The sequence below is a fragment of the Siniperca chuatsi genome, linkage group LG1 (genome assembly GCF_020085105.1).
Source record: "Siniperca chuatsi isolate FFG_IHB_CAS linkage group LG1, ASM2008510v1, whole genome shotgun sequence".
Classification (NCBI taxonomy): Eukaryota; Metazoa; Chordata; class Actinopteri; order Centrarchiformes; family Sinipercidae; genus Siniperca; species Siniperca chuatsi.
The window spans coordinates 4,396,095-4,422,789 of NC_058042.1; the positions used below are offsets into that span (position 1 = coordinate 4,396,095).

Here is a 26,695-nt window from a genome sequence, read left to right on the forward strand (position 1 = left end):
TTTCCGTTGTTGTTAAATTGAGCCTATAGGTTCCACTGTAATTATCAAAGAATATATATGTGTGTGTGTGTGTGTGTGTGTGTGTGGTAATTACATTGTTTGAATTGGATCAGGTCAGTTTTTGTTTGTGTTCAACAGCACAGGAACATAATGCTAATCCTATCCTGGGCACAGTGGGCAGTATCTGCTCTTCCTCTCTACTACAAGCAGTCCACTAGTAAAATTCTCTAGTTACCTGTATCACACTTCCCACAGACTCAGCTGTTTGTCCAGTTTCCTCAAGTTATTGACATAATCGATAAACCACCGTGTTGAGTAAAGTTTTTGAAGTAATTACAAGATCATCCACTTTACCACCCACCCACACATACACACACATACACACACACACAAGCAATGATGGTGATCAGATGAGCAAGTCGGTTATCTTGGCGTTATACAATTTATTTGCCGCACCAAAGTAAAGTTATTTTTAGGCAATTATTTCATGACTTTGCCGTCACAATTACCCAGAGCCCAAAGTGACACCTTCACAATGCTTGTTTTGTCCAACCAACAGTCCAAACCTCAAAATTATTAAAAAATAATAAAAATAAAAATTGTTAAAATAATTAAAAGGGAAAATGGCAAATCCTCACATTTGTGAAGCTGGAACAATGAAATGCTTTTGCATGAAGAATTGACAATTGAATTTAATTCTATTTATATAGCAAATTCATAACAGAAGTTATCTCATTGCACTTTTCCTATAGAGCAGGTTTAGACTGTACTCTTTTTATAATATTATTTACAGAGACCCAACAATTCCTCTCTTTATGTGTTTTGTATGTAAACATTTTAATTTGTAAAGTAACTAGGAGCCTAACTAAATAAATGTAGTGAAGTAAAAAGACTCAAGTAAAGTACAAGAACATCATTGACATTTGATGTTGTTGCTCTTACATACTGTCACACTACTTCCTCCTTAGCTCCCGATGGACATAATTAGTCGTAATTCCTACAGCCACCAGAGCGCTTTGTCACTTGAAGGTAACATTTGCCATTTTTGGCCATTTGTTGAAACGACTTATGCTCTCGATGCTACACTACACATGCGTCATTGTGGTAATCAGCTCTTTTGGCATGAATTGTTGTGGTTTTGTTTGATAATGCTCTACTGTAGACCCTGCCATTTTCAACATAAACACCCTCACGCCACTACAAAAAAAAGAAAAAGATCCACCTTTCACAGTCTGGTAGTAAAGCCTCCCTGCAGTGGTGCTTATGGAGTGAATTAGTTCTGCATGGGCGTAAAACTGAGACCAGAAACTGGCCCATACTACTACTACACTACTTACCCGACCAGACTGAACCCAGCTGAATTTGAGCCCCATCGGGTAGGATGAACAGAAAACTACTACAGGAAACCTGAAAGTCCACACCACAATCAGAAACGCCAAGTCTGCATATTTGAACTTTTCTGAATGCATAACAGGGGGAGGGCTGTTTTTTTATTTATTATTATTTGTTGTTGGTTTATTGAATACATACTCAGGCTTGTTAGCTATGAAGCAACAATCTACACGCTAGTACAGGTTTCTCTGAAAAAAAAAGGTGTTATTGTCTATTTCTCTTGCTCCAGAAATCACATTTAAATTGACTGATTTGTAGTGAGCATCTGTTTTTAGTCTATGTTTTAAGTTCTATTATTATTCTATTCTTCTGTTACTACTGACTGAGTGTCTGACTGATTGACTGGTTGATGAAGTGGCTGGTGCACACGCACACACCCACACACACACACACACACACACACACACACACACACACACACAACACACTTTCCCTCCATTGTCTGGATGCCAGGCTGATGTGTAACGCCCCTCCTCTCAGCCTTCTATCACTGTAAATTTAGCAACAGAAGCTTCTCAGCTGCTCCTTTCCAAAACCTGAGCCCTCCTCTTCCATCCACAGCATTTCATCCATCTCCTTCTCCAGGGTCATGACTGCCCTCCCCTCCCCCCTCTCCCCACCTTTTCCACACATTAACATATATACTACCCACACACCTCGCTCTCATCCCACAGCCAATAAGGACCTGATGAGCTCAAGTATCACTATAACACAAGGACTTATTCTCTGAGCGGAGCCTGTAGATTCTTACAGACCTTCATCTTCATCGTCGGAGGAGCTTCTCTTCCTCTCTGAGGTAAGACCACTACTGACAGGCAGTGGCCCTGAAATCACTCGGCAGTGCTAAACTACACGTTTCTGACTATTTGTTTCTCCTTTTAAGCCAAAATCTTCTGGTTGTAGATTTAGTTTTAGTATATTGCATTTGTTTGCAGCAGGGGAAAAGAGCCTCAGCTGTTGTCATACAGAGAAAAAACACAGATGATCGTCTGTCCTCCAACACTGCAGGCTGTAACCTCAGGAGGGACGTTTGAAATAGACTTAGACGATGTTCTGCTGCATGTCAAACATGTGTAGTTTATGTTTGGGATGGTTAACAGTCTGGCTCGAGAGAAGGAGTCCAGGAGATTGATTTAACAGGTTAATAAAAACTTCACTTTATGTAATGGAATCATATGAGTTTAAATCAAAATGACAACTTGAAGTTATGTTTATGTACCTTTAAAGGATGTAAAAATTTTAAATAACGGAGTAAAACGTAAGAACTCTGGAGGGAAATAGATGAATGTATTTAAATAATCAAAGGCACATAAAGTTCACTTTATGTGATGTTGAAGTGCTTGGATCATACTGTCCAAACCTTAAGGAAGCTGTGAGTTGCATCTATGAAGGAATTTAACTTTTTATGTTTTCCATCTCTTTAATTTAGTTTCTGACTGTTTTTACCTACACGCACCAGCATTATCTCAAAATATTTTTAAGACCAGGTACACATTAATTCACATCCAAATAGCATGCTTGCCATATGGATGTAAACTGTGACCTGCTGAATTGTCCAATATGAACGTAACTCCTGGGGATACGATGCTGGTAGCTTGGAGAGTCTCACAGATGGGCAGTTGATATACACACCACCAAAACCCCAACGACATGTAGCGCTTATCTGCAGTCGTATGCCTCAAAGAAATGTTGATTCTTTGAACACCAAACCCTGAAACCACACAGGTTGTTTATTTGATTCATTTTCCAATTTACTTTTGTTATATCTATTACACTTTATTGGTTGAAAATTGCCATATATGTGTGAATATCTGCACATGAGACACATGCATGTTCACAAACTTACAGATTTGGCATCATGGTTCACGTAGAAAAGGTTTCAGTCGTAGTCATCTGGACACACTCAATTGTGACTTGAATTGTGTCACAATTGAGAATGACTTCCGGATGGGAGCCGAAACGTCTTGATTCTGAAAACAGTGTCCAGATGACTACGACTGAAACCTTTTCTACGATAGAACACTCCTGGACGAATGAGGGACTACACCGTCTCATCATGGTTCACGTTTTTATATGAGCAGATGCTGAATTGTCAGATTGTTGGTTTAAGTTCGGCCTCTCCTTCAGAATAACTGCCATCTCTTTTTCCTCTTTTAAAAAATGTCCTTATTTTCATATATATTACAGAAACTGAAACATTCTCCTCCTGTAACCTTTTGTCAGTATGTTGAACTTTACACTGATACACTCACATAGCCACCGTGGACGACCTGAAAACCAGGCCGACATTTTAGAGATATGAAGTTTTTAGATAGTAATGACACATAAGCTCTGTTTGCTGTCAGAAGCAAAATATACATCCTTAATCCTTCATCCAGCTACCGCTTTGTCTTTATCTCTGGGTCAGACTGGTGTTTTGGTCTATACATTTGTGTCTTAATGGCATTTGAATCTAAATGGCTCAGTATATGACTTCCCTCTGCAGTCTCACCTGTTTCATCAGTCTTTCAATTTAAGCGCCAAGTTTTAGTTTCAGAAAGACTCAGAAACACTTCTCAGCATTCGGTGTGTTCTCATACCGAAGAAATGAAGTGGCCATCCACTAAATATACAGAGTGCTGAAGTGTCGGTATGTACTGAGTGAATGCTGGACACACAGAGGTGAGGCCGCTGTCAGCTGTAAGTCGATCAAAGAGCTCATTTGTTGGAGGAGGATGCTGATTGGCTGTTTGAGTGCAGAGGATCCTCCCGCTGGACCAAGCCGAGGGATTAAAGCTGCTATTTGGACACCGTTCCTCAGCTGATGGGTAGAAATATGATCCAGAACTAATCCTCCAAGTCCTCTGCAGCTGTGCCCACAGCTAAGTGTGAAGGAGTCATCCAAAGACACTTTAAATATATCAAATATAATATAGTTGTATATAGAATATACAGCGAGTAGAAATCCTCCCACACCAGCTTCAACAGAGCCGCTCCTCGCCTCCCTTTGAACTGAAATGATGTTGGGACTTCAGCTGAGCTTCATAGGGGGGCCTGTAGGAACTTTTTCACTCTTGGACTGATTAGAGTGGTATTTCCTGTATATAGGACTGGAGTTTGGCATTTTTTTATGAGCAGCGAGAGCTGTTGTTGAATCCAGGAAAGCAGTCATACTTCAATTCACCCAACAGTGACATACATTTGCTCCATACAGTATGCTTGAATCTGAATAGCGTAATAGTTTAAACTTGTCACATTAAAGAGTTGTGTTGAGATGTGTTGAGACATCTGCCTCCACTTCAGTACAATGGAGGTGAATGGAATTTTATTTGTGGTGCTCACAGCGTTGAAAAAAATACATTTAAAAAAAACTCTGGGACTGTGTTCAAAATCATTCCCTAGTTACTGTACAGTGCCTGAATTCTGAATATTTATGCACTATATAGTCCCCTTAAAATTAATTGAAATATAAAGTCAAGGTAACAGCACCAAATCAATGTGAAAGAAGCATTAAATATTCTTTAAGCTAAAAATGGCGCCTCTGACATAAGTGGTGATGATGTGTGGTGTTCTCATGTGTGAAAACAAACCTGCAAAGAAGATAATGCCTCCCAACCAGCTGAGTAAACAGTTCTGGACAAGGTGTTTGTGTGACGTGTGAAAATGCTTCAGTGAGGACAGATTCAATGTGCTGCGACTCTCTGACCTTGCTGCTGTAAGTGGCCGGAGCCCAGAGGGGGGAGAAGTATTGAGATCTTTTACTTAAGTAAAAGTAGCAATACCACAATGAAAAAATACTACATTTAAAACACAGAAAAGTCCTGCATTCAAAATCTAACTTAAGTAAAAGTATAGAAGTATTGGCTTCAAAATTTACTTTAAGTATCAAGTAAGTGCGAATTATAAATGATTAAATTATAAATAACTCTATTCTGATTGTTATATTTATGATATACAGTATATATTATTGGAATATTACTGATTGGTTGACATATACATGTAAGAAACCTTTTAATGTTGTCCAAGTAGAGCTCACTGTAACAACTTTATATACTGTTGGGTAGTTTAATCTATAACAATGCATATTTTATAAACATATCATATGTTTTACAAATATAATCAGTAAAGTAACTAGTAACTATAGCTGTCAGATAAATGGAGTAAAAAGTACAATATTTCCCTCTGAAATGTAGTGGAGTAGAAGTATAAATGATCATAAAATGGAAATAAATAAGTAAAGTAAAAGTAACACAAAATTGTACTTAATTACTGTTCTTGAGCAAATGTACTTAGTGTCCCAGAACTACGTCAGAAGTACTTTTCCTCATTATAAAGAAGCCTTTTAAGCCATCAGTTATTTTCAAGAGGTGCAGCTGAGAACAAAACACGTTGCCATAGTTTCATCTGAATTCATCCAAAATTAATCCACAAATAGAAAGAGAAATATAAATTGTTGAATTTTTTATCAGCTTTCCACAAAGAGTCATCTTTAGCTTTAGTTAGCTCTTAGCGGTGCACACAACAGAAATTGAAGCTCTGTGATCGGATGTTTCTTACCAAAATGATACTTGGGATCATTGGAGTCCTAGTAAACTTCTTTCTTTGAAGGAATAGTTCGACATTTTGGGAAATACGCTTGTTTGCTTTCTTGCAGAGAGTTAGATGAGAAGATCAATACCACTCTCGTGTCTATATGCTAAATATGAAGTTACAGCCACGAGGCAATTAGCTTAGCGTAGCACAATTAACACGTTATATGGACCAGACCGGCATTGCGTCATCAAGCGCCAAGGCTGCACCCCCTTTTTGGGGAAAGAATCGGGCTTTCACCTTATGGCTTTCAAATAGCTAACGAGAGAAAAAGGAAAATGCCGAAAAGCTGTTGTGTAGCAGGTTGTAAAACAAATAAACATGCAAATCTGGATCTCCGGTTCCCGATAATGTGTCATAGTTTGCCACTATGCCCCCTGATCCTCGTGTACTCTAGTGTTTTTGCCCTTCCTTGTGTTTCCTGGCTGTCCCCTGTCCGTTGTTGTGTGTGCATATGTGTGTGTGTGTGTGTGTGTGTGTGTGTGTGTTCTGGTCTGGCTTCCTGGTCTCCTGTCTGCTGCTGATCACCGGCACACCTGACTTCAATCATCATCAATCTACACTGCTTATCTGCCGGGCTCTACCACACTACCAGTGCCAGATCGTCTCCGTACAGAGCCAGCTCACCTTGTCTCCGTCCGGAGCGTCGGCAGTCTCTCCCTCGACCCAATCCAGTCGAGTCCTCGGGGCGGCCTTGAACCACGCCGGATTCCTTGTACGCCTATAACTATCTGCACAATAAAAACTGTTCCAACTCTACCCCGTTCTGGTCCGTGTGTTCAGCATTTGGGTTCAGAAAACAGTCTTGTGACATTTTGATGACAATAAATATGAATTAGCTTCTGTCATTTAAATTAGAACAAATAAGAAACTAAAACCAACTGTATCAATAACCAAGGCTTTCACACTGAGATTTGAGGCATTCAAGATACATGAATATTCACTGTCAGTGTGGTAAATAGCCAAATGATGCTGGTGACAGTTACTACTGATGTTAGCTAGCTTGAGCGGGATGCTGCTGGAGTACAGTCACACAGTATAGCAGCATCAGACTGTCGTCTCCAACTAAATCTCAGCCTAGCCTGGTTGGCTATTAACAGGTTGGTTATTTACAAACAATGCGATCCCTGAGGCCTGTACTATGAAGCGAAGTAACTGGCTAATCCAGGTAACTTCAGGAGTAACTTTGTGACGTCGGGTGTAACTACGCCATTAACCCGTACTACGAAAGGTGGCTACGTTTTACCCGAGGTATGCTGTCATGGCAATTTACGCTGCATCTCTAAACTGCTCCGAGCAGGTTATCTTCCTGGTTAACTCGATGGTAACAGGCTAAGTGTAGGCTACACACCACATCTGTACTCAGTGGTAATGATGAGAACTATCAAAACACACCAGTTGATAGAATATTTCATCCTGACTCGTTGCCATGTGTGCTTTCTGCTGGGCTTGTAGCTGAAATGATTGTTAGAATGAAGTTATTCTTAACACAGTAGCCATAACAGGTCAATTGTGGAGATGTAGCCCGTGTGTAAAATTTAATTATCCTAATTGTTTTCACATATTTAGATTAGACTATTTTACGTGTCCAAAAAACACGAAGCCAGGGGAGGGTTGTAATAACAAGAGAAAAAACTGTGAGTCACAAATTTAAGAGGAAAAATCCAAATCACTATGTTGTTGCAAAGTGAAGCAATGTGGTTGCTTGACAAAAAAAAACATTATTTTTCAGGGTGTTTCTCTCATGACTATAATGTCATAGAATTTTTTAGGTTTTTGAGTCTTGCACCGTTTTATCAAAGACAGAGATTTCCAGTTATAATAATTACTAAAAATAAAGAGTAAATTGGAGCAGGAGAAGTTTGGTAATTCTGCAGCAGGACAAATGTACTCTGTGGGGATCAAACTCTTAACCTTTTCATATCAGCGCAGTCTCTGCTGCTGTTTCAGCCCTGTCAACTCATCAGGCTCTTCGTCTTTTCCCTCAGGTGTGAAGTCTGCTGTCACCATGTCTGACACTGAGGAACTGTAAGTGAATCCCACTCTGTCAAACACAGTTTTAACTTTATTAAAACAAACTGATGTAGAGATGCCAGCTGGGATTTCATGTTTGATTGATTTTTGAATATCTTATCTTTCATATTTCAGGGATCAGGTCGAGGGTAAGTGACAACCACTCAGTTTGTTTTATTTCTTATATACAGTAGGTAAGTTATATATTAAATAACAAAATACACAAGTTATATGACTTATGGCTTTATTGATTTTATTCTTTAAATAAAATGAACAGATTTACTTATTTTTTTTACTGATTTTACTGTTACTGACTTTGAAAGGCTTTGTGTCCACACAGACTTTCTTTCGTTCTTCTTTATGATATGTCACCCTTAAGTGGTGATTTTGATAAATGCACCCACAGTACTCTATGGATGACAAAGTATTTCTCAAACTATATTGGAAATATATCCCAAATGCACTGCAAGTACATGTTAATTTATTGTTTTAGCATATATTTTGTATGCATTTGAAACCACATATTGTAACAATATATATATAAAAGTAAATTTTTTAATATGGTAACTTTACTTGACACCATGTTATATTTGTCTCTGTTTTCCCACTTTATGCCTTGTTTCTTCAAAACTGAAGACGAGGAAGGTAAAGACGACTGAATCGACCTGATATTTCAGACCTTTCTCCACTGTACTAATTTGTCAGCTGCCTGATTTCACCCTTATTTTGAAGTGTTTGACACTGACACCTACTCTTTACACAGGATATACTAACATCTGCACAGATTTAATTTGAGTCGCAGCAGAATTTCCTTAATGCAAAGTGGAACTGTGAAGCCTCAATTTAGTTTTACAGGAGATAAAAGTTAAACTTCGTTGAATACATCTGCCTTGTTTCTTTATTTACCATCAGCATAATAGCTTTGTAGATTTTTCATAGAATCATTAAATGCCTTTTTTTATGCCTTTTTCTTGTTAAATATTTAATTGTCTGTTCAAAAGGGAAGCGCAGGATGTTTATTTTCTGGTAGGGAGAAAGCTAACTAACATCCAGCTGTCAGTCAAACACTTCCAAGTTAAGGGTGACTTTTTCTGACAGAGTGATGTTTTAAATCACATGGTTGAGAAAAGAAAATGTGATTGAGCTTCTAGGCTCTACATTTATTTTCTTGGCATGTGTCTGTTGTCACATCAATGCAACTGTCACTGACCTCATTCGCACAACGGCCATATTTTTAACAGTGAAGGTGGAAAACTACCTGGATGATTCTCATAAAACTACTGATCCACAAATAATTAAGGATTTCAAATAGATCACATGGGCAGGCATGATCACAGAGGAAACAGTCCATTTAGCTAACTAGTGATGATTGGACATATAAATGTTAAAATGATCATACTGAAGTGTTATATTTTAAGATTATCATACAAAAACCACATCAATTCAAGTTTTCATTAAAAGAAAAAGTGATGTTGCAGAAGAATTGACAATGACAGAAAACCATAGTCAGTTACATTTTTTTATTCAATGACCCTAATACAACGGGGAAAATGTGCACCCATTCTTTGCTGCCATATTGTGGATTCTTGACAATCATTTGTTTAGACAGTGTTTAAGTTGGATTTTGCGAAATGATAACAGTTCGAATGATTTATCTTTGTACACATCAGCACAACACCGGCTGCTCTTCGGGGAGTTTTCTACCTCAACAGTTCAATATGGCTTCTGTGTGAAAGGTCAACTGACTTTCTCTCATCATCATGTGTTTCTCTCTCTCCAGCAGCTTTGTCCATCACTCACCCATCCATCCTCTCTGTAACTAAAGTAATCTCTCACTTTTGGTTTCTAATGGCTCTGTCATGTCTGTGGTCTTCATTAATGGCCTTCTCCGACACCCTCCCACTTCCCGGTGGTTTGGTGCATGCTGCGTGCCCGTAGCCCAGGAGGAGGTAGTAGAAGTAGAAGTAGCCCCTGAGGCGGAGGCCCAGGTAGAAGCAGAGCCAGAGGTAGAGCCTGAACCAGAACCAGAGCCAGAGCCACAGGAGGTGGTTCATGAGGAGGAAGGTACGTGGCATGGGCAGTCCGTTCACCCTTCTCCTGCAGGACATTCAGCTCCGTAGGATAGCCAGTCCTGTCAACATCAACACGCTGCAAAACGTGTCCCGCCTGACAAGTCAGTGTTGAGTCTTAAAGGACAAGCAGGCATGATTTGAGTTTTTGCTCATCTTTTGCATTTTACATCTCCTGTGTTAATTCTGTTTTTACATTTTAAAAAAGATATTTTATAATAGATAAGTATATTTTAATCAAAATACCATTTCCAAGGTCAGAAATGATTAGAGATTAGAATCGTTTCAAGAAAATAACTTGACTCAGTAGAGTCAGTAAAGCTAATTCCTTACTGTGAAGCAGAAGCTAACGATTGAGTTTTTCAAAGTTGCACTTATGATTTCCATATTCTCTGCTCCGAAATAAATGTTTTGAGCAATGCATTCTTTATGTTAGACCATTCCTCAGGATTCAGGACTCCAACTATAGTCTGTAGAAAAGAAATGAAGCGAGATCTGACAGTTACAGAGTTTAAGTAGGTGCCCAGTCATGTCGTCACTTTGTGGTACAACAATAGCTGCAAGATGGTGTTTTACCAACCGAAACCCCACTTTATTTGTGAATGTAGTCCTATGGCAGCATGTTACACTAGTAATAATGTTAATGAAGTTGCTAGCTTTTGAAAAGTGTTAGTATTGTCGTTTCTGCATGATGTTATCAAAACGCAGCTGGTGCTCATGAAAAATAACACACAACAGCTGTTGAAAATCAACTGAAAACTGACAATAAAGAATTGTTTAACATTAGATTTTAACAGTCAGTGTTGACTGAAAAGCTGCTGAAATTACATTATTTGGTTTTGAGAGCTAACGATACCATTGCTACTACAGTAAAGCCTTTTAGCTAGAAACATTATTGGAACCATGTAGGTGAAAAAGTAGTGTTTTGTCTTTGCGACTTCATAAATATCAGCAAAAAGTTCCTTGTAAATACATTTTATATTGAAAGATTGCATTGAACTCAGCAAAAGTTATGACTGATCTTATCAGCTCTTATCTGAGATGCATTTGTTTTTAGTTTTTTTCAAATAAATACAAATAAAAAGTGTTTTCTATAAATTAGCCTATAAATGAGGCATCTGCAGTTATCTTACTACAACATGAGTCTACTGTTGCTCTACTTTTTTGGGGAGAAACTCCTAATATTGAGTCATTTACTCAGAATTTTATGTAATGTAATATTGAAGGAAATGCTAGAAAAGAGCAGAAACTCTAATCATACTAAAACTGGTATTGAAAATATGATTTTCCTTGACGCAGTGAGAGAAATCTGCCAGTGTGTGGCGATATTTTCCTTTTCTGGTGGAGTGATCTGTAGATAGTAGACAATAGAGAGATATGCTACAGTGCTGCTATATCACACTCTACTGGCAGATTTTTTTTCCCACTCGTTCTAAATAAAAGAACATTTGAAGACTCAAGAGTCCATTGTCTTGTTAGGTTTGATATTTTTGCAGCTGACACTAATATAGTTCCCCATTAGCCCTTTCCACTGGAGTTACCTCCTCTTCATAACTGCCCACAAAAGTTGTTTGTTAAGAAGTTAAGAATTTGTGAAGTGTCTGGGATACATTCCCAGCAGGAACAGATGGTATTAATTCTTTGTAAAAACACAAAACCCACATGCTATCTGGCTAAATTTAGCTGCATCTCGTCCAAATGTTGGAGTGGTTTGACCGTGTTGTGCGTTTTCCTAATTGTAAACATACAATGCAGCTGATTGAGCCGAGTTTATGGTTCAGAGTTACATTAACCCCAGTGGTGGAATGTAACTGAGTCCATTAACGTATTTACGTTAAGTACAATTTTTACATACTTGTACTTAACTTGAATATTTCCATTTTATGCTACTTTATACTTCTACTCCACCACATTCCACTTTTTACTCCACTACATTTATTTGACATTTATAGTTACTAGTTACTTTTTACATAAAAAAACATATGATATGCTTATATGATATGATGCAGTATTATACTACTAATCTACCCGGTGGTATACAAAGTATCTAAAATTGGCTCCACATTGACAAATTACAACATTAAAATGCTCTTACATGTATTCATTAGTGATAATACTTCTGTACTTTTACTTAAGTAACATTTTAAATGCAGGACTTTTACTTGTAATGGAGTATTTCTAGACTATGGTATTTCTACTTTTACTTAAGGTTCTGAGTACTTCTTCCACCACTGATTAAGCCTGCAGTAACCATATAGTCATCAGATAAACCCTTGTTCACCCTTTCATACCAGAGCAGAGACATTACACACCCATGTTAAAATGAGGTCAGAAGCAAGGCTGCGAAGTTTGATCAACCTCAGACATGGGTTTATTCCAGGTCACTGTCAGTTACACTCACCGCTGGGGTTTGTGTTTGAGCAGGAGAACAAGTCATCATGGCCTTACTGTAAAGAACGGTGTAGCATATCTGACATCATGGCCTGGGAAATCATGGAGATGAGAGTTAATGCTCCAGTCCTAGAGGCAGGCACTGTAGAATAAACTGGCTCTTTCCATAATCATCTGTTCATCCATCGCCTCTCCCACCCTTAAATGTCACCACACAACGATCCATCAGAAAAATACACTCTAAAAAGTAAAAGGGATTAAAGAAATCCAGGGATCCAAAATCCTTTTGGTACAGAGCAAGATATTTGCCCAGTTTGCCATAAAATTCCTAGTGAATATTTATTGTCGGCAGAGGATAATTCCTTATGATTTGTTGAACTTTGTTTAGAACCACATTCTGGTCAAAGTTTCTCCTCGACAAACACTTTGATCCACATGGTGGTATCTTCAAAATAACTTGATTTATTTCCATAAAATTTGCTGTGGATATTCATGGTCCCCAGAAAACAAATCCCAATGTTGTTGGTGATCCCCGGCCTTTTCTATTATATCATGGACCATCAAGACACCATCATATTTCCGGCAGGTAAAATTTACTGAGCATATTCATGCCAAAATTTTAACTTTACACAAGATATCTCTTCATCCAGTCGGCATATTGCCATGAGCTGTTTGCTGCACACATTCATGCTAAACCCAACATGATAAACCCTTTTGATTTTGACTCCCTTGCCTTTCCTCTTGCACCACCCTCAAAACAAATTTTACAATTAGCCCCACTGCTAAAGACTCAAAGAATAGTAAAATCGTCAGTTTGTTTATTCATTTCAGTGTCATGAACATTGCAGCCACTAGGGGCCACTAGTGGGGCAACACACACCAGCAGTGTATGACACATCCAAACACTTGTACCCATTGTACCTCGCGTGACAACTCACCAGAAAAGCACGTTTTATCACATTTGCTTCCCAGATCAGCGTGGCATGACGAGGCCAGTGTGTGTTGCACTTTAGTTTTGTTCTAACGAAGAACACTAAAGTGCCTTTTGGTGTCTTCGGGCTCCTCGAAGAACCCCCATGAACCCTTGTTTTTTTAGAGTGCACTGCAGCAAACATCTGGGCTTTGCTTTATAAAATGTTATTTTATAAGTTATCAGATCACATCACCATCAGTGTTAGCTGACACACAATCAAAACAAAACATTTGTCCTGTTTCCTGCATCATTGCTCAGTGTCAGATGTGTGTTTTGAATATGAGCTGTGCATATAAATGTTGGAAGGGAGAAGAAATCAGCTGCCTTTACATGAAACAACTGCCCTGTCTCATCCGTCGCCTTCCATCCATGTTTATGTCTCATTTTGTAGTTAATGACTGTTGTCATTGTTTGCATTTTGGCAAACTCATCTTCAAGGCCAAAGCAAAAAAGATGATGGGTAATTTCAGTCATGTAAAAGCAGTTTCTTTGCCTCCCTTCGGGCCATGTTTAGCATCTTTCTTTCCGTTTGTAGATGAAGAGTGAGACTGGCAAACTGCTCTAAAGCATTTACACTGGGGTGTTTTGATGCGAAGCAATCAAGTCTTCCATGGAAATGTTTTTTTTTTTGTTTTGTTTAAATGATTTCATGATGTGTGCAAACTCTTGCACACACAATGAGTCACTGCAGAAGTCCCAGGCTTTACTGTACGCTTGCTGAACTAATGCTTTGATTTCGCTGCTTCAGCAGTATCGGTTTAGAAAATCAAGTTTCAGGAAGGAACAGTTGACGATAAATCTGCATTTAGCAATTGCTGACCACTACTTTGGAAGATTTAGGATGCCTAAATGAAAACAAATCAATAAAATACACATTGTAATATGTAATATCTTTTTATGTATGCATTTACTGTGTCATAGATAAATGAAAAAAAATATGTTGAAAGGATTTTCATTCTCTTCTGATCAGTTTAATTACTGAGGCTTTGTAATACAGTCAGTAAAGATGAGTGAAATGACGAGCGGCAATCAGGCTATTATTTAAGAAATAAACTTTAATGTTTTTCACACAAATATCCTTATTAAAATGTAGTCGGAAGGAACACACAGTTTCCTCTCAAAATAAAACCTCAGGATTGTTAGGAAAGTAAGAGCCGCCTGCAGGATTAATGCATGACATGACATGGGACTTCTGCAGTGGCTGCCACTGCCTGTACATTAAGAATATAAACACCCCAATTTGGTAAATGTGCTTCGTAAGCTGTGCACCATAAAGAGGACAGGAGCAGGCTGCCCAGTCCAACCTCTAATAATTTCTGTTCTGCTCTTGCTTTGGACGCTTGCTGCATGCAGACGGCTATGAAGAAGAAGGTATGTTGATTTGTGTTCTTCTCTGTTCTTCAGACTGGACCTATTTCTGTTTCTGCGTTGGCCAGGGACACTTTCACACCTTTTACACATGAATAATTCAAACTGCATGCATTTGTTTGTTTCACTGATCTTCCTTGAGGGAAAGGCACAATTTATCTCTTTCGCTTTAGTCTCTACGTCAGAGGTGACGTGGAGCAACAGGCTGAGGATTCAGAACTGCTGAATCATAGTTACAGGCCCCACTGCTCATCTCTGCTTCTTCTCTTTTTTGCATGAATGTACCCTGCCAGTGGAGGACGGAGATCAGGATGGTAGTTTGTATTTCCTGCTGAGTCGCTGTTGCTTTGCCTGCGTTTTTCCTCCCGTGTTGTCTGTCTTTTTTAGTGTGAGGGTCCCGTAAAAAAAATAAAAAGCTAATCACAAACTAGGTTATTTGTTTCTGTTAAAATCCTAGTTGTGTTTTTACCATGCACATCAATTAACAGTAATTACACTGTCAAACTCCCTGCTGTGAAAAGTGTGCAATAAAGTATGTTCAGAAAATTTAACTATTAAATAGTAAATGCGGTGATTTATAGCACACAACGTACTGATCCTGAAAAGCACTTCAAATGTTTCAGATTATATTGGTTTGATTTACACACTAATGCACAACAAATTAACACTGTGAAATAGAACAATTAGGTAACACTGTGTACTTACAGTACTTAAAACAGAGGCTAACACACAGGAACTGGGCCACTGATCATGAAAAGTGTTGCTACATTGAGACTTACTCAAATGACTTTGATCTACTGGAGGTGTGAAACAACTTGCAGCCCTCAGATGTAACTCAGCCTGTCCACATGGATCTTCCCCCTGATTAACCAGCAGATCTTTAGTCTTTGTCTCTCCATATTTGTGTTTCTAACAGTTTGATCTCTCTCTCTTCTCTCCCTGGTGCTGTTTTGACACTGAAAACCCAGAGGAGAAGCCAAAGTACAAGTGAGTACATTTATTGTCTTTCATGTTGTCACATTGCTGGCAGCTTTAAGTCACTTGTTGTTATAACTTGAATGTTATTTCCTTCGACAGACCCACTGCTCCGAAGATCCCTGATGGCGAGAAAGTGGACTTTGATGTAAGTCGACATGTGACAGTATACAACTGACATGTGACCTCAGTGGCACTCTTGTGGTATCAAGGGCTCTTCCACACAGGCAGTTCAGTCGAAAACCAGAAGCAGTTTGCCTAAACATTTGGTACACACTTATTCCACTTAAACAAGGGGGTCTGAGATCAGTTGCAGTCAAATTGCGGTGTGGTCCGTCATGCAGGCAGAATGCATACCGTCCTCCCACAGGCAGGAAAACAGGGGGGACAAACAACAAAGGTCACAGAACCAGAGCAGGTCAGGAACAAAGAACCTGGGACCAGGCAAGATGTGAAGATGTTATTTAACTAGTGGCACCTACTTATTAAACAAATGTCATGGGTATCATGTGAAATTTGTATTTTGACCAATGGATTGTTAGTGTGTTCTACATATAATTACAACAAGTATGTCCGACATGTCTATGAAGGCAGCGCCAACTTGCTAGAGCAGGACTTCCACTGATCACGGGGTTGGTGGTTCGCTCCCCAGCTCCTCCTGTCCTCAAGTCCTTGGGCAAGACACTGAACCCCGAATTGCTCCCGATGGTCTGGCCAGCACCTTGCATGGCAGCTCGGTGTGTGAATGGGTGAATGACAGCCAAACTGTAAAGCACTTTGGATAAAAGCGCTATATATAAATGCACCCAGACACGAAATATTTTTTTAGTAAAGAAAATCTTTTGCGAGTGGCTGTAGGGGAGCAACTGCAAGTTATGTGCTTTTCTTACTGGTGCTTTTGTTCATATTTACTATGAGCATTGTAACCACAAAAAAATTTCCCAAAAACTTTCTGCTAAAAACTGTGCTCATCATCTCCAGCCTCTTATGTGCGTTTCTTCTTCACTTTCAGAGACCAAGTGTTTATAATCTGTGTGGATTTGGAGCCAGCAAGCTCTCTTCTGTTTGTTAGTGACTGCTGTCCTCTGTCTACTTCTCACAGGACATCCAGAAAAAACGTCAAAACAAAGACCTGGTTGAGCTGCAGTCGCTGATCGACGCTCACTTTGAGTGCAGGAAGAAGGAGGAGGAGGAGCTCCTTGCACTCAAAGGAAGAATTGTGAGATTTTACCCAAATAAAAAATAAACATTACACATTTGTGCATTCACGATCAGGTTTGTTTTAAAGATCACAGCAGTCCCAAATATGTGGAAAGAAACCAGACTGCTAAAGCTTTAGTTTAATTTCTGCACATGGCAGAAAGCGTTGCAGCATTGTGTTTTGATTTTCAGGAGAAGCGTCGCGCTGAACGAGCTGAGCAGCAGAGGATTCGTGCTGAAAAAGATAAAGAGCGGCAGGCGAGGCGGGAGGTACGCAGCTTCTGCTTCTGCTGATTTGTCACAGTTTTTTGTCTGTAACTTCATTATTGTGATTCTTTCAACAGTAGTGAAGCCTTTCAAGTAGATCAACCTAAAATATATTCACTGTTACAAATATCCATCAGTGGTCATTTGCAGTAAGAGCTTCTGACTATGGAGGGTAACTTAACAAAAGGTTCTTCTGGTTAAGAGTTTTAAGTATGTTGCCATGTCACCACACCGAGCAGTGATGTCAGAGTGTACTGACCACACCCTGTGTATATTCCTACATCACTGTAACAAGTCGATAGATTCAATCACTAGAGGTCACCAAAAACAAGATTTTCAGATGCTGTTACGTGACTCTTTAATTTTTGTGGACATAACTGGCAAAAGGAAGAAATAAAACCAGTTAGCAGCCTAGTGGTTGTCTTTCCACTTGTCATGCTGTCGAAATGTGATCTTTTAAAATTAATTTTACAGGCAGAGCGCCAGAGAAAGGAGGAGGCCGACGCCCACAGGAAGGCTGAGGATGAAGCCAAGAAGAAGATAGCGCTGAGCAACATGGGATCGAGCTACAGCAGCAGCCTGCAGAGGGTAGTTTTTTTCTTTTTGTTGTTGTTGTGATTTCAGATTTTTGCTTCAACCTCATACAAAACAGGCAGCAACATGTTGCGTGTTTGTTTTTCACTACTTTTCTAGGTTGAACATAAGAGAGGCAAGAAGCAGACTGAAAGAGAAAAGAAGAAGAAGATTATGGCAGAGAGATGCAAACCCCTGAACATAGATGATTTCAGCGAGGACAAGCTGAGGTAACCCAAAGGAGGAAACAAGAAGACAAGTCACAGTCATAATTTAAAATGTATGAGGATGGTATTTCCAGTTTTAAAAGCATTATGGGAACTGTAGTCCCAAAACGTAGCACATGATTATTCCCCAAATAGAAAAAAGACTGAGAATAATATTAAGGGTGACAAAACCCATTAATACAAATTTGTTTTACTATATTTTTTGACACCTCTAAGGCTCAGAAGGTCCCATCAACATGGTTCTTATATCTCTGGAATGCTGATACGCTCCTCTATCCATTCAAATACAGATATTTACCCTCAGCAAGTCAATGTTGTCAATATGTATAGTACAGCTCACATGCAAATTGAGTAGCATTCCTGAGTAGCCCAATTATATGTATATATGCAATCATTTGTTTTCTCCTCCATATGTTATGTGCAAAACGTCAAAGCATCGTTCCCCACTGATCAAATTTGGGCATAAAAGCAAAATAGCAGTTGAAATAACAGTGACTGTCTCAAGAGAACTTAAACTGGTTAAAATAAGGTGATTTTTCTGATCACCCCAGACTCAGCCGCAGGGAGCAACATGATATTTTCAGCTGCTTTAGAAGATTGTTGGTTGATTGAATGTTTGGTTCCTTTTTATGTTTGTCAGGGAAAAGGCGAAGGAGCTGTGGGAGTGGCTGCACAACCTGGAGGCAATTAAATACGACCAAAGCGAGGCGCTCAAGAGACAGAGATATGAGGTCAGTGAGGAAAGGTTGTATATTTGTGCATGCTGCAAAACACTGTCAATCTCCAAATCTCCTGGTTTGTCTTTTTTATCTGAAGTTTAGTGTCAAGAATATCTTGATATAATTAACACCTCTTTTTAAATTTCTCATTATTCTGTGAGAATGTAATTTTTATTACCACAATAATGAATGTGTGTTAGTACTTTACTTTGGGATGTATTTATCTTGTCGATGGGGATGAGTTTTCCTGTACGTGGATGTGTCTCCTCTGGTGGGCCAAATTGTTTGGTCCACTTACAGAATACACTCAGCGCTTTTCCTATTTGCTTAATCAGCAGTGACATATCTTTTTTGATGTCAGTCCTCATTCTCCTCCCTCGTCACACCCACATTCTCCTTTGGTTAAATAATCCAGGACAGGTCACACCCAGTTTTAGGGAAACAGGAGAATTGGGCCTGATATACTGAGTGTGTTTAATTGCTGGTATTTAAATTGGTAAACTGGTATTGCATGTTGCAGCTTTAAATAGAGATTCTCAAAGTCCTGAAGGTGTGCAGGTTAGATGCATATCTGCTTCAAACACAGCTGTTTGTCTTTCAGGTGATCTCTCTCAGAAACCGCATCGATGAGCTGCAGAAACAGTAAGTAACTCCCCCATCAACATCAACAAAGTGGTAAAAACGCACCAAACATTTGCAGACAACATCAAAGAAACATCACAGTTTCCGCTACTCTGTAGTGTAATATAATTATTTATTTACGCGTTTGTTTTTCTCTCAAAACTCCACAATCAGTTTTACAGTTTGTCATGGTGTGATCCTAATTATAGCTATTGGTGAATTTATCTGGCTGACGCTGGATGTCTGGACACTAGAGGGCGATGTAGCTTCAAAGGAAAAATCTATCATGTCTAAATTGGTCCAGTAGTTGGTTTGTTTCTCTCCTGTACTCTCTACAATGTATCTATCTATCTATCTATATTTCTATATATTTAATATTCATTTTAAAGCCACCATGAAGGATCACTGTACAGTTCTGACTCTGTTTTTGCACTTTGCGCTTTGCAGCAGCAAGAAGGGAGCCGCCTCGCGCCGCAGGAAGTGAGTGGCTCCTGAGTGTCGGTCAGCCCGGACAGGAGGCGCGTCCCCTCGGCTACAACAGTGACTCAGACCCTGTAGACACCCACAGCTCCAAAACAAAGGCAACAGCTGGCAACAGCTGGCAACAGTCTCACTGCCTGTGTCTGCTTGAGTGAAATGGGTTTCTGGATGATTTTGGCTCCAATAAAGAAATGTTTAAAAATGTAATCACTGTGTTTGTGTAAAAAAGATTCAGAGAATAAAATGAAGAATTATTAATCCTCCAGTCTGTATGTTTAAGTTTGTATCTATCAATCTATCTGTTTGATTGATCTAATTGATTAGCTTCATGTGAATAAACAAGGTTCATACAGTAAAACTCCAACACAAAACATTAAAGGTCTGAGTTAAATGTCAGAAGTGATTTGTGGACTGTTTAACAAACCCAGATAACTGAAGATCATCACTGCAATTAACAGTTTGCAGTTTATTGTTGTCTTTATATATTATACATACATATAAATGTAATGATATAATATTTTTTGATTATATCCTAATCTTTAATATTATTACATATTATTGTTGAGCCTAAATATTATTCCCTATTAACAGTCTGCTTCTGAAATGTTTTGCAATTAATTCCTTCTGTCAGAAGAAGTTTGGATACTTTAAAGCTGCTATAATCAATACTTTTATATTAACAGTGGTTAAAATGACTACATGTCGGCTATCTGAAAGAGGTCGGTCATAGTGACAAACCTACAGAGGACTTATCATCAGACTCCACACTCCTCTCAGCTCTACAGAGCGTTTTAGCGTGTTTCAGCTCATTGTTTTGGTTTTTTCGACAACTTTGCTGTTTCGGCTCAGTCTCAGTGCTCTCATCAGCGCTGTTTTTTAGACGCAGCAGACAACTATTTTCAGCCGGAGTTAGTGACTAGCTGGTGAACATAGCGGAGCATTTAGCAGCTAAAGTGACAGATGAGAGTGAATATTGGACTCACATTCATCGGTAGAAACACGGGTCTCCAAATGATTGATGATGTTGCACTGTGTCTGTTGGACGTGTAAATAAGCAACTGTTTGCTAACGAGATCGCCATATCAACTTAGTGATGATATGTCAATGATGTCAAATTGTTTACGTAAAGTTTATCTGCATGTTTGTAACAAAAGAGGAAAAGACTCTATAAAAGATGTACATAGAGCTCACAATGCCAACAGAGTGAAGCATTTCAGTTTATATAGATTTATAATCAGTGGTGGAGGAAGTACCGCTGATTGACAATCTGTTACAAGTAAAAGTCCTGCATTCTGACTTTTACTTAAGTAAAAATACAAAAGTGTTAGCATCGAAATATACTTTAAGTACCAAAAGTGAAAGTACTCATTAGCAGAATAGCCCATTTCAGAATAATGTATATTATTATTATTATTGGATTGTGATTATTGATGCATTAATGCGTACTAGATCACTTTAATATTGCAGCTGGTAAATGTGGGGCTAATTTTTATTTATTTATATATATTTTACATATATATTACTTTATATGCAGCTGGCTAGCTTGTAAATTTCCCCCTGGGGATCAATAAAGTCTTATTGATATAATAATATCATAGGCACATTTATTTGTTGTTTATCGGTTGTATTATTAATCTGAATCTGGAAATGAACTAGTAACTAAAGTTATCAAGTAAAAAGTGCAATATTTCCCTCTGAACTGTAGTGGAGCAGAAGTATAAAGTAGCAGAAATGGAAATACTCAAGTGAAGTACAAGTACCTCAAATTTGTATTTAAGTACAGTACCTAGTTACTTTCCACCACTGTTTATAACAGATGCTCTATTAATGAAATATTGGAGCAGATGAAAGCCATTATATTAAGAAGTCAGAATATAAATATTTCTTTATTAAAATGTCATTCACTCATAAATAATGTATAGAAACATTTGACACAACAATTCCAGCATCCCTTGTGTCTGTATATGTATGTGTGTGTGTGAGTACTGTGAACAAATAGCTCTTATTTACAGACAAAATGGTCCTCGGTTATCATATCTGCAGCAGAAATCTGCTGAGATGAATGGAACACACGGCAGTCTTCAGCTTTTTCAGGAGGATAGAAACTGAAGCAGCAGTCTGAAGAAACTGGACTCAGACTTCAGGAAAAAAGTCTTTAGAAGTTTGTCTTGGCTTTTTGTGGAATATGAGTCCTCTGCTCCTTCAGGTTCAGAGCGGCTCGTAGATGCTGTTGGGTTCAGCAGAGGGACTGGAGCCGGTAGGGCTGCTCTGAGGCGATCCGGGGCCCTGGGGGACCACGCTGTCGCCCGGGGGGGCCACAGCTGGATCTGTGCTTATCCGCTCTACAATGCTGGACAAACAGTCCAAACTGGAAATGAGCGACCGTTTACTGCTGCTGGAATCTGTGAGAAGGAAAAATGCGCTTTTACTTAGGTGTTTATAGAAATTGTATTTTAAAATGTTTTTATGAGAAATATGTCATATTAAAGAACAACCAGGTCATAATAAAGGTCGTATTGAAAGGGGCAATGATCGTAATAAAAGAGTAAATGATCGTATTTAAGGACAAGTCATACCACAGGAGAAACTGGTCTTATTAAGAGTGAAACTGGTCAAATCAAACAAGGTGCAAGTTATATTAAATGACAGAACAGGACAAATCTGTCATATTACTTTAAGTAAGGCATAAACTAGTTACATTAAAGAAGTATTAAAGAAGAAGCTAGTTATATAAACAGAGAAAGCAGATATATTTAAGTACAAACACATTGTCAGAAAAGAGTCATATTAAAACAGAAATTGAAACTGCTCGTATGAAAAGAGAAACAGCTAAAGTAGAAACACATCACATCACATTAAAGGAGTGACCGTGTGAAACTGACCGTCTGCTGTCTGGCTGCAGTAGGAGCCATCACTGTTTTCACTTCTGGACGAAAACGGAGAGATAAAATCCATCTGAAAACACAAGATGATTTCACTCAGCGAACTAAACATCAATGATCAATTAGTTGACACAATGTTTGAGGAGAGGAACGATACACAGAGTTGATGAAAGGAAAATGTGGCTGATAAATTGTTTAAAAACAGATCTAGTTTTTAACTGTGTACTTTTTTTATCACTTAATTGCTTAATTGTGTTTTTTAACCAGTACAGTATTTGTTCTGCTTTTTGTTCCCTTCGGTTGGGATTTTAACATGTTTAACATCACAAGAGACGTTTCAGTCTGTAAAATAATCAATTTTATCACATCAGTGCTACTCGTCATTCTACATTTAAGCATGTAATTAGCATATCTCAGGTCAAGAGGATCAATATGCTAGGTAACAATCTGTGACTGGTTTAAAGCTACACAGATTTTCAAGTGTTGATCTGTTAATTTTTTTTAATTAAAACACACAAAAACATTTGACATTAAAATAACTGATAAATTGAAAAGTATATTTTGAGCAGTAGATGTGAAATTAACGTCTGCTTTATCTGATTATGCATTTATTTACAAATTCTTTCCAAATAAATGGGAAATTGGTTTCATAACTGTCACAAATGTATTGCAAAGCAAAGAAGCGCATATCTTGTGGTTTAATGCCAACAGAGTAAAAAAACAACAACATTGTGGCCTAAAATCTGATTTTAAAGTTGATTTTAAAGATTCCCTTCATTGAAAATATATTGAAGCACTGTGGCCAAAAATAAATATCCCAAACACATTCCAAACATTTCATGAGGCAACACATGAACTGTCCAACTGTTCTTGGACTCACCATGCCATCAGAGCAGTTGGAGCGGGGGCTGGAGGCGTCCGAATCCCCGCTGTAGTGTTCCAGCGGCGGGTAGAAGCTGTCGTCCCGGCCGGCCCTCAGCAGCCCCTGCAGGGACTCGATGTAGCTGATTGCATTGCGCAGGATCTCCACTTTGGGCAGCCGCTGGTTTGGATTGGATGCCGTGCAGCGCCTCAGGGTCTCAAAGGCGTCGTTGACCTTACTGAGCCGTCGCCTTTCCCGCATTGTTGCCGCTTTCCTCCGGTCTTCATGTGTTGTTTTTCTCTTGCAGGCCTTGCAGGCCCAAAGCAGGCAGTGCCCCGCCTTGTGGGGGCCCCCGGGAGCCCTGACATGCTCGTCCTCCTCCTCTGCGATGGGGACGTCGTGGTGGTGATGGTGATGAAGATGGTCCTCTGACTTCAGCAGGCCGGCGTGCGTCAGCCTGGTGTCCAGGTCGTCAAAAAAATGAATGTCGCTGGTGCTGAAGCAGGGGTCATCGTAGAGGTCATCAGCAGAGGAGAGAGGGAAGGAAAGGTCGGACAGATCCATCGGCCTCTGCAGAAGATTTCCTGCGAGTGACAAGAGGGTGGAGGGGAAGAAAAGTTCCTCTGATGACTGAAAGAGAAAAAGTCCCCACAAAGTGTCTTCTATTTGTCGAATTAAAAAGAGTATAAAAGAAAGGAAGAAAAAGTTAAAAAGAAAAGCAGTTTCTGTTTTAAGTCTCCTGTCGAAGTCAGCTGACCTGATGAAGTGGAAGCTCTCTGCAGATGAGATCAGCGTTTTTAAAGGGCTAGTCCGTGTAACTTCAGCTCCCTTGGCTTGGTTTGTCTTTATAAAGGAGTCAATGTGTAGGCGGGGCTGTGGTGTAAGTAACCAATGGTCTGAGGGGTGTGTGGTGTGTGTGTGTGTGTGTGTGTGTGTGTGTCACTGAGGTGAAACTCAGCAACAAAAAGGAAGCAATAAAACAGCAATTGAGTCCATTTTAATGATCAGAAAAAGCTCCATGGCCCTACTAGAGGTCAAACACTATATTTTCTTACATTGAGTATTAAAATCACAAATTAAGGCAGGTCAGTTTGCATGTCATCTGCTCTGAAAACAAGTACAACTGTCTGCACTAAAGCAGCATGGTTTGTTTTTGCCTGTTTAAGGAAAAAAAACTCTTAAACTAAAATGACTGAGATGTTTTAGGCATTTTTTGTTTTTGGTGTTTAGAATCTCTGTCACCCAAGATGGATTCTGTAAATCAAACATTAAAAATGATAATTCGACGACAACTTTTTAAGATGAACATGTTGCAGTGCAGTGCAGTTCTGTACCCACATGTTAACGTTTTGTAACAGTTTCACCTGACATTTGACGCGTGATAACTGTTCACAACGAAAGTATGTGAAAGGTTGTATTTCCAAGTGAAACAACTTATGAGAGACTGAACTTCTGTTCATACTGCTGCATCAGACAATCAGCTCTCTGCGGAAGTGGTGGCATTGAAGATTGCGATGTCACAATATTTTGTTTTTACACTAACTCATTATCACGATTGTCATTAATAATAATAATATAGAAACAGTGATAGAATAGCAAAAATAAAGCCATGTTCATATATAATTTGAAGCACAAAAACAACAAAAAATGTTTGAACTTATTTTGGAGCTTTCTGTTTAAAATCCCACTGAAATGAGATACATTTATTAGTTCTTATTAATGTATTTATTTAAACTGGTGTTTTTAGCACAATCTATCACACCATACAGATATTTGACAGTTTAAGACTTGAACAATGAATGATGATGATATCTGATTTTCTGGTGTCTTTAATTGTGAACTCATGCTGTAATTAAAAATCATCAGAGATCTTTGAACAGTCCTGTTAATTATTCAGACAGACAAGTGTTAAGTGTGCTTCAGGGTACTTTTAATACATTTTGGATTCTTCGAAAAATTCAAAACCCTCAAAGTTGAGCAAGAAAGACTTTCCAAGAATCATTCCTTTTACATTAGAATAAAGGCGTAGCATTATAAGAGTGTAGATGTAATATCACAGAGAAGTGCTTCAGTCTGCTGTCCTGCTGAGGAGGTCATAATGTCACACAGTTGTCAGGTCTCTGATCTGAAGAGGACGAGGCTCCTCCCATCCAAAGTGTGTGTGTGTGTGTGAGAGAGAAAGAGAAAGAGAGGGTCATAGATAGATAGATAACAGTTTAAGACAATTTGTCCAAGTTTGTTTGAAGTAGTCGTCTGTTTTTGTCTTAGTGTCTTGTCTGTTGTGACATTAACGTACTGTATATTCTAAGTGTCTTTTACAGAGCCTGGTCTTGGGAAGATTAATGGCACATTTTGGTCAACATACACAAAATTGGAGAATGTGTGAGGTCAACCAGCCATTACACTTAATTACATGACACTCTGATTAAAACTTAACTTTAACTAAAATAACTTGGCTCATTGTAATCTAACCTTTACACTAAAACACTGAAAGAAAAGTTACCTGAATAGGTGTGATGGCAAATTCGCTGTTATTAGATGAAAATGTAAATTTGTAGCATTGTTACAAAAGACAGAACTATTTTCTGTTCATAGAATACGATGGTATTAAATATTGTGTTTTTTTGTTGGACAGCAAAAGCCATAGAATATCTGAATACAGTGGTTAAGTTTCACATTAAACCGATTCTCATTTCAGATTGAACAGTTCCTTTGATTGGATATTTTTATGTGTCTTGTGTTTATTTATGTATTTGTTGTCTTGTAAGTGTGTTTTATGTTTATTTATGTATTTATTGTCTGTGAGACAATGTAATGTGAGATTTTTCACAGCTTCAGAGATATAAAGTCGTAATGTGGGACACAACAGCTCACATCAAGACTCCTCACAGCTTAATGGGAAGGCAGTACGTTAAATTTAGCAGCTCGTGAAATCTAAGACAAGTGCCCTTTTAACTGAGGCTGGTATCATTTTGGAATATCCCCCGACTCACACACCCCCTCTTCTCCTTGGGCCACATTCAAATAAACCAAAGGAACATGAACCTGATAGCAGCAGAATCAAATTCTGCGATAAAGGTGTCACTCTTGCCATAATTTTGAATTTTTCCAGCT

At 38.7% G+C, this 26,695-nt stretch overlaps 2 protein-coding genes across 9 annotated transcripts; one reads left to right on the forward strand and one right to left on the reverse strand.

Moving 5' to 3' along the window:
• The first annotated feature begins 1,940 nt into the window (after positions 1-1,940).
• LOC122884904 (troponin T, fast skeletal muscle isoforms-like) lies at positions 1,941-20,102 on the forward strand. Of its 8 annotated transcripts, XM_044215434.1 has the most exons (16): positions 1,941-2,188; positions 7,950-7,989; positions 8,110-8,123; positions 8,611-8,619; positions 9,913-10,038; positions 14,761-14,778; positions 15,069-15,089; positions 15,744-15,762; positions 15,853-15,898; positions 16,853-16,969; positions 17,143-17,220; positions 17,692-17,805; positions 17,911-18,020; positions 18,658-18,748; positions 19,338-19,378; positions 19,805-20,102. In XM_044215434.1, the coding sequence occupies exons 2-16, from the start codon at positions 7,970-7,972 to the stop codon at positions 19,839-19,841; spliced, it is 861 nt and encodes a 286-aa protein (XP_044071369.1). In that variant the 5' UTR covers positions 1,941-2,188; positions 7,950-7,969; the 3' UTR covers positions 19,842-20,102. The 8 variants fall into 8 exon arrangements, with proteins under 8 accessions (XP_044071369.1, XP_044071603.1, XP_044071509.1 ...); XM_044215668.1 differs by lacking the exon at positions 15,069-15,089; XM_044215574.1 differs by lacking the exon at positions 14,761-14,778.
• A 1,602-nt stretch (positions 20,103-21,704) lies between these two features.
• On the reverse strand, positions 21,705-26,068 carry LOC122885250 (myoblast determination protein 1 homolog 1-like). The gene is made up of 3 exons (XM_044216126.1): positions 23,600-26,068; positions 22,720-22,792; positions 21,705-22,239 (listed from the first exon to the last, which is right to left on the reverse strand). Exons 1-3 carry the CDS (start codon positions 24,143-24,145, stop codon positions 22,046-22,048), a joined length of 813 nt encoding a protein of 270 aa, XP_044072061.1. The 5' UTR covers positions 24,146-26,068; the 3' UTR covers positions 21,705-22,045.
• Positions 26,069-26,695: the final 627 nt, after the last annotated feature.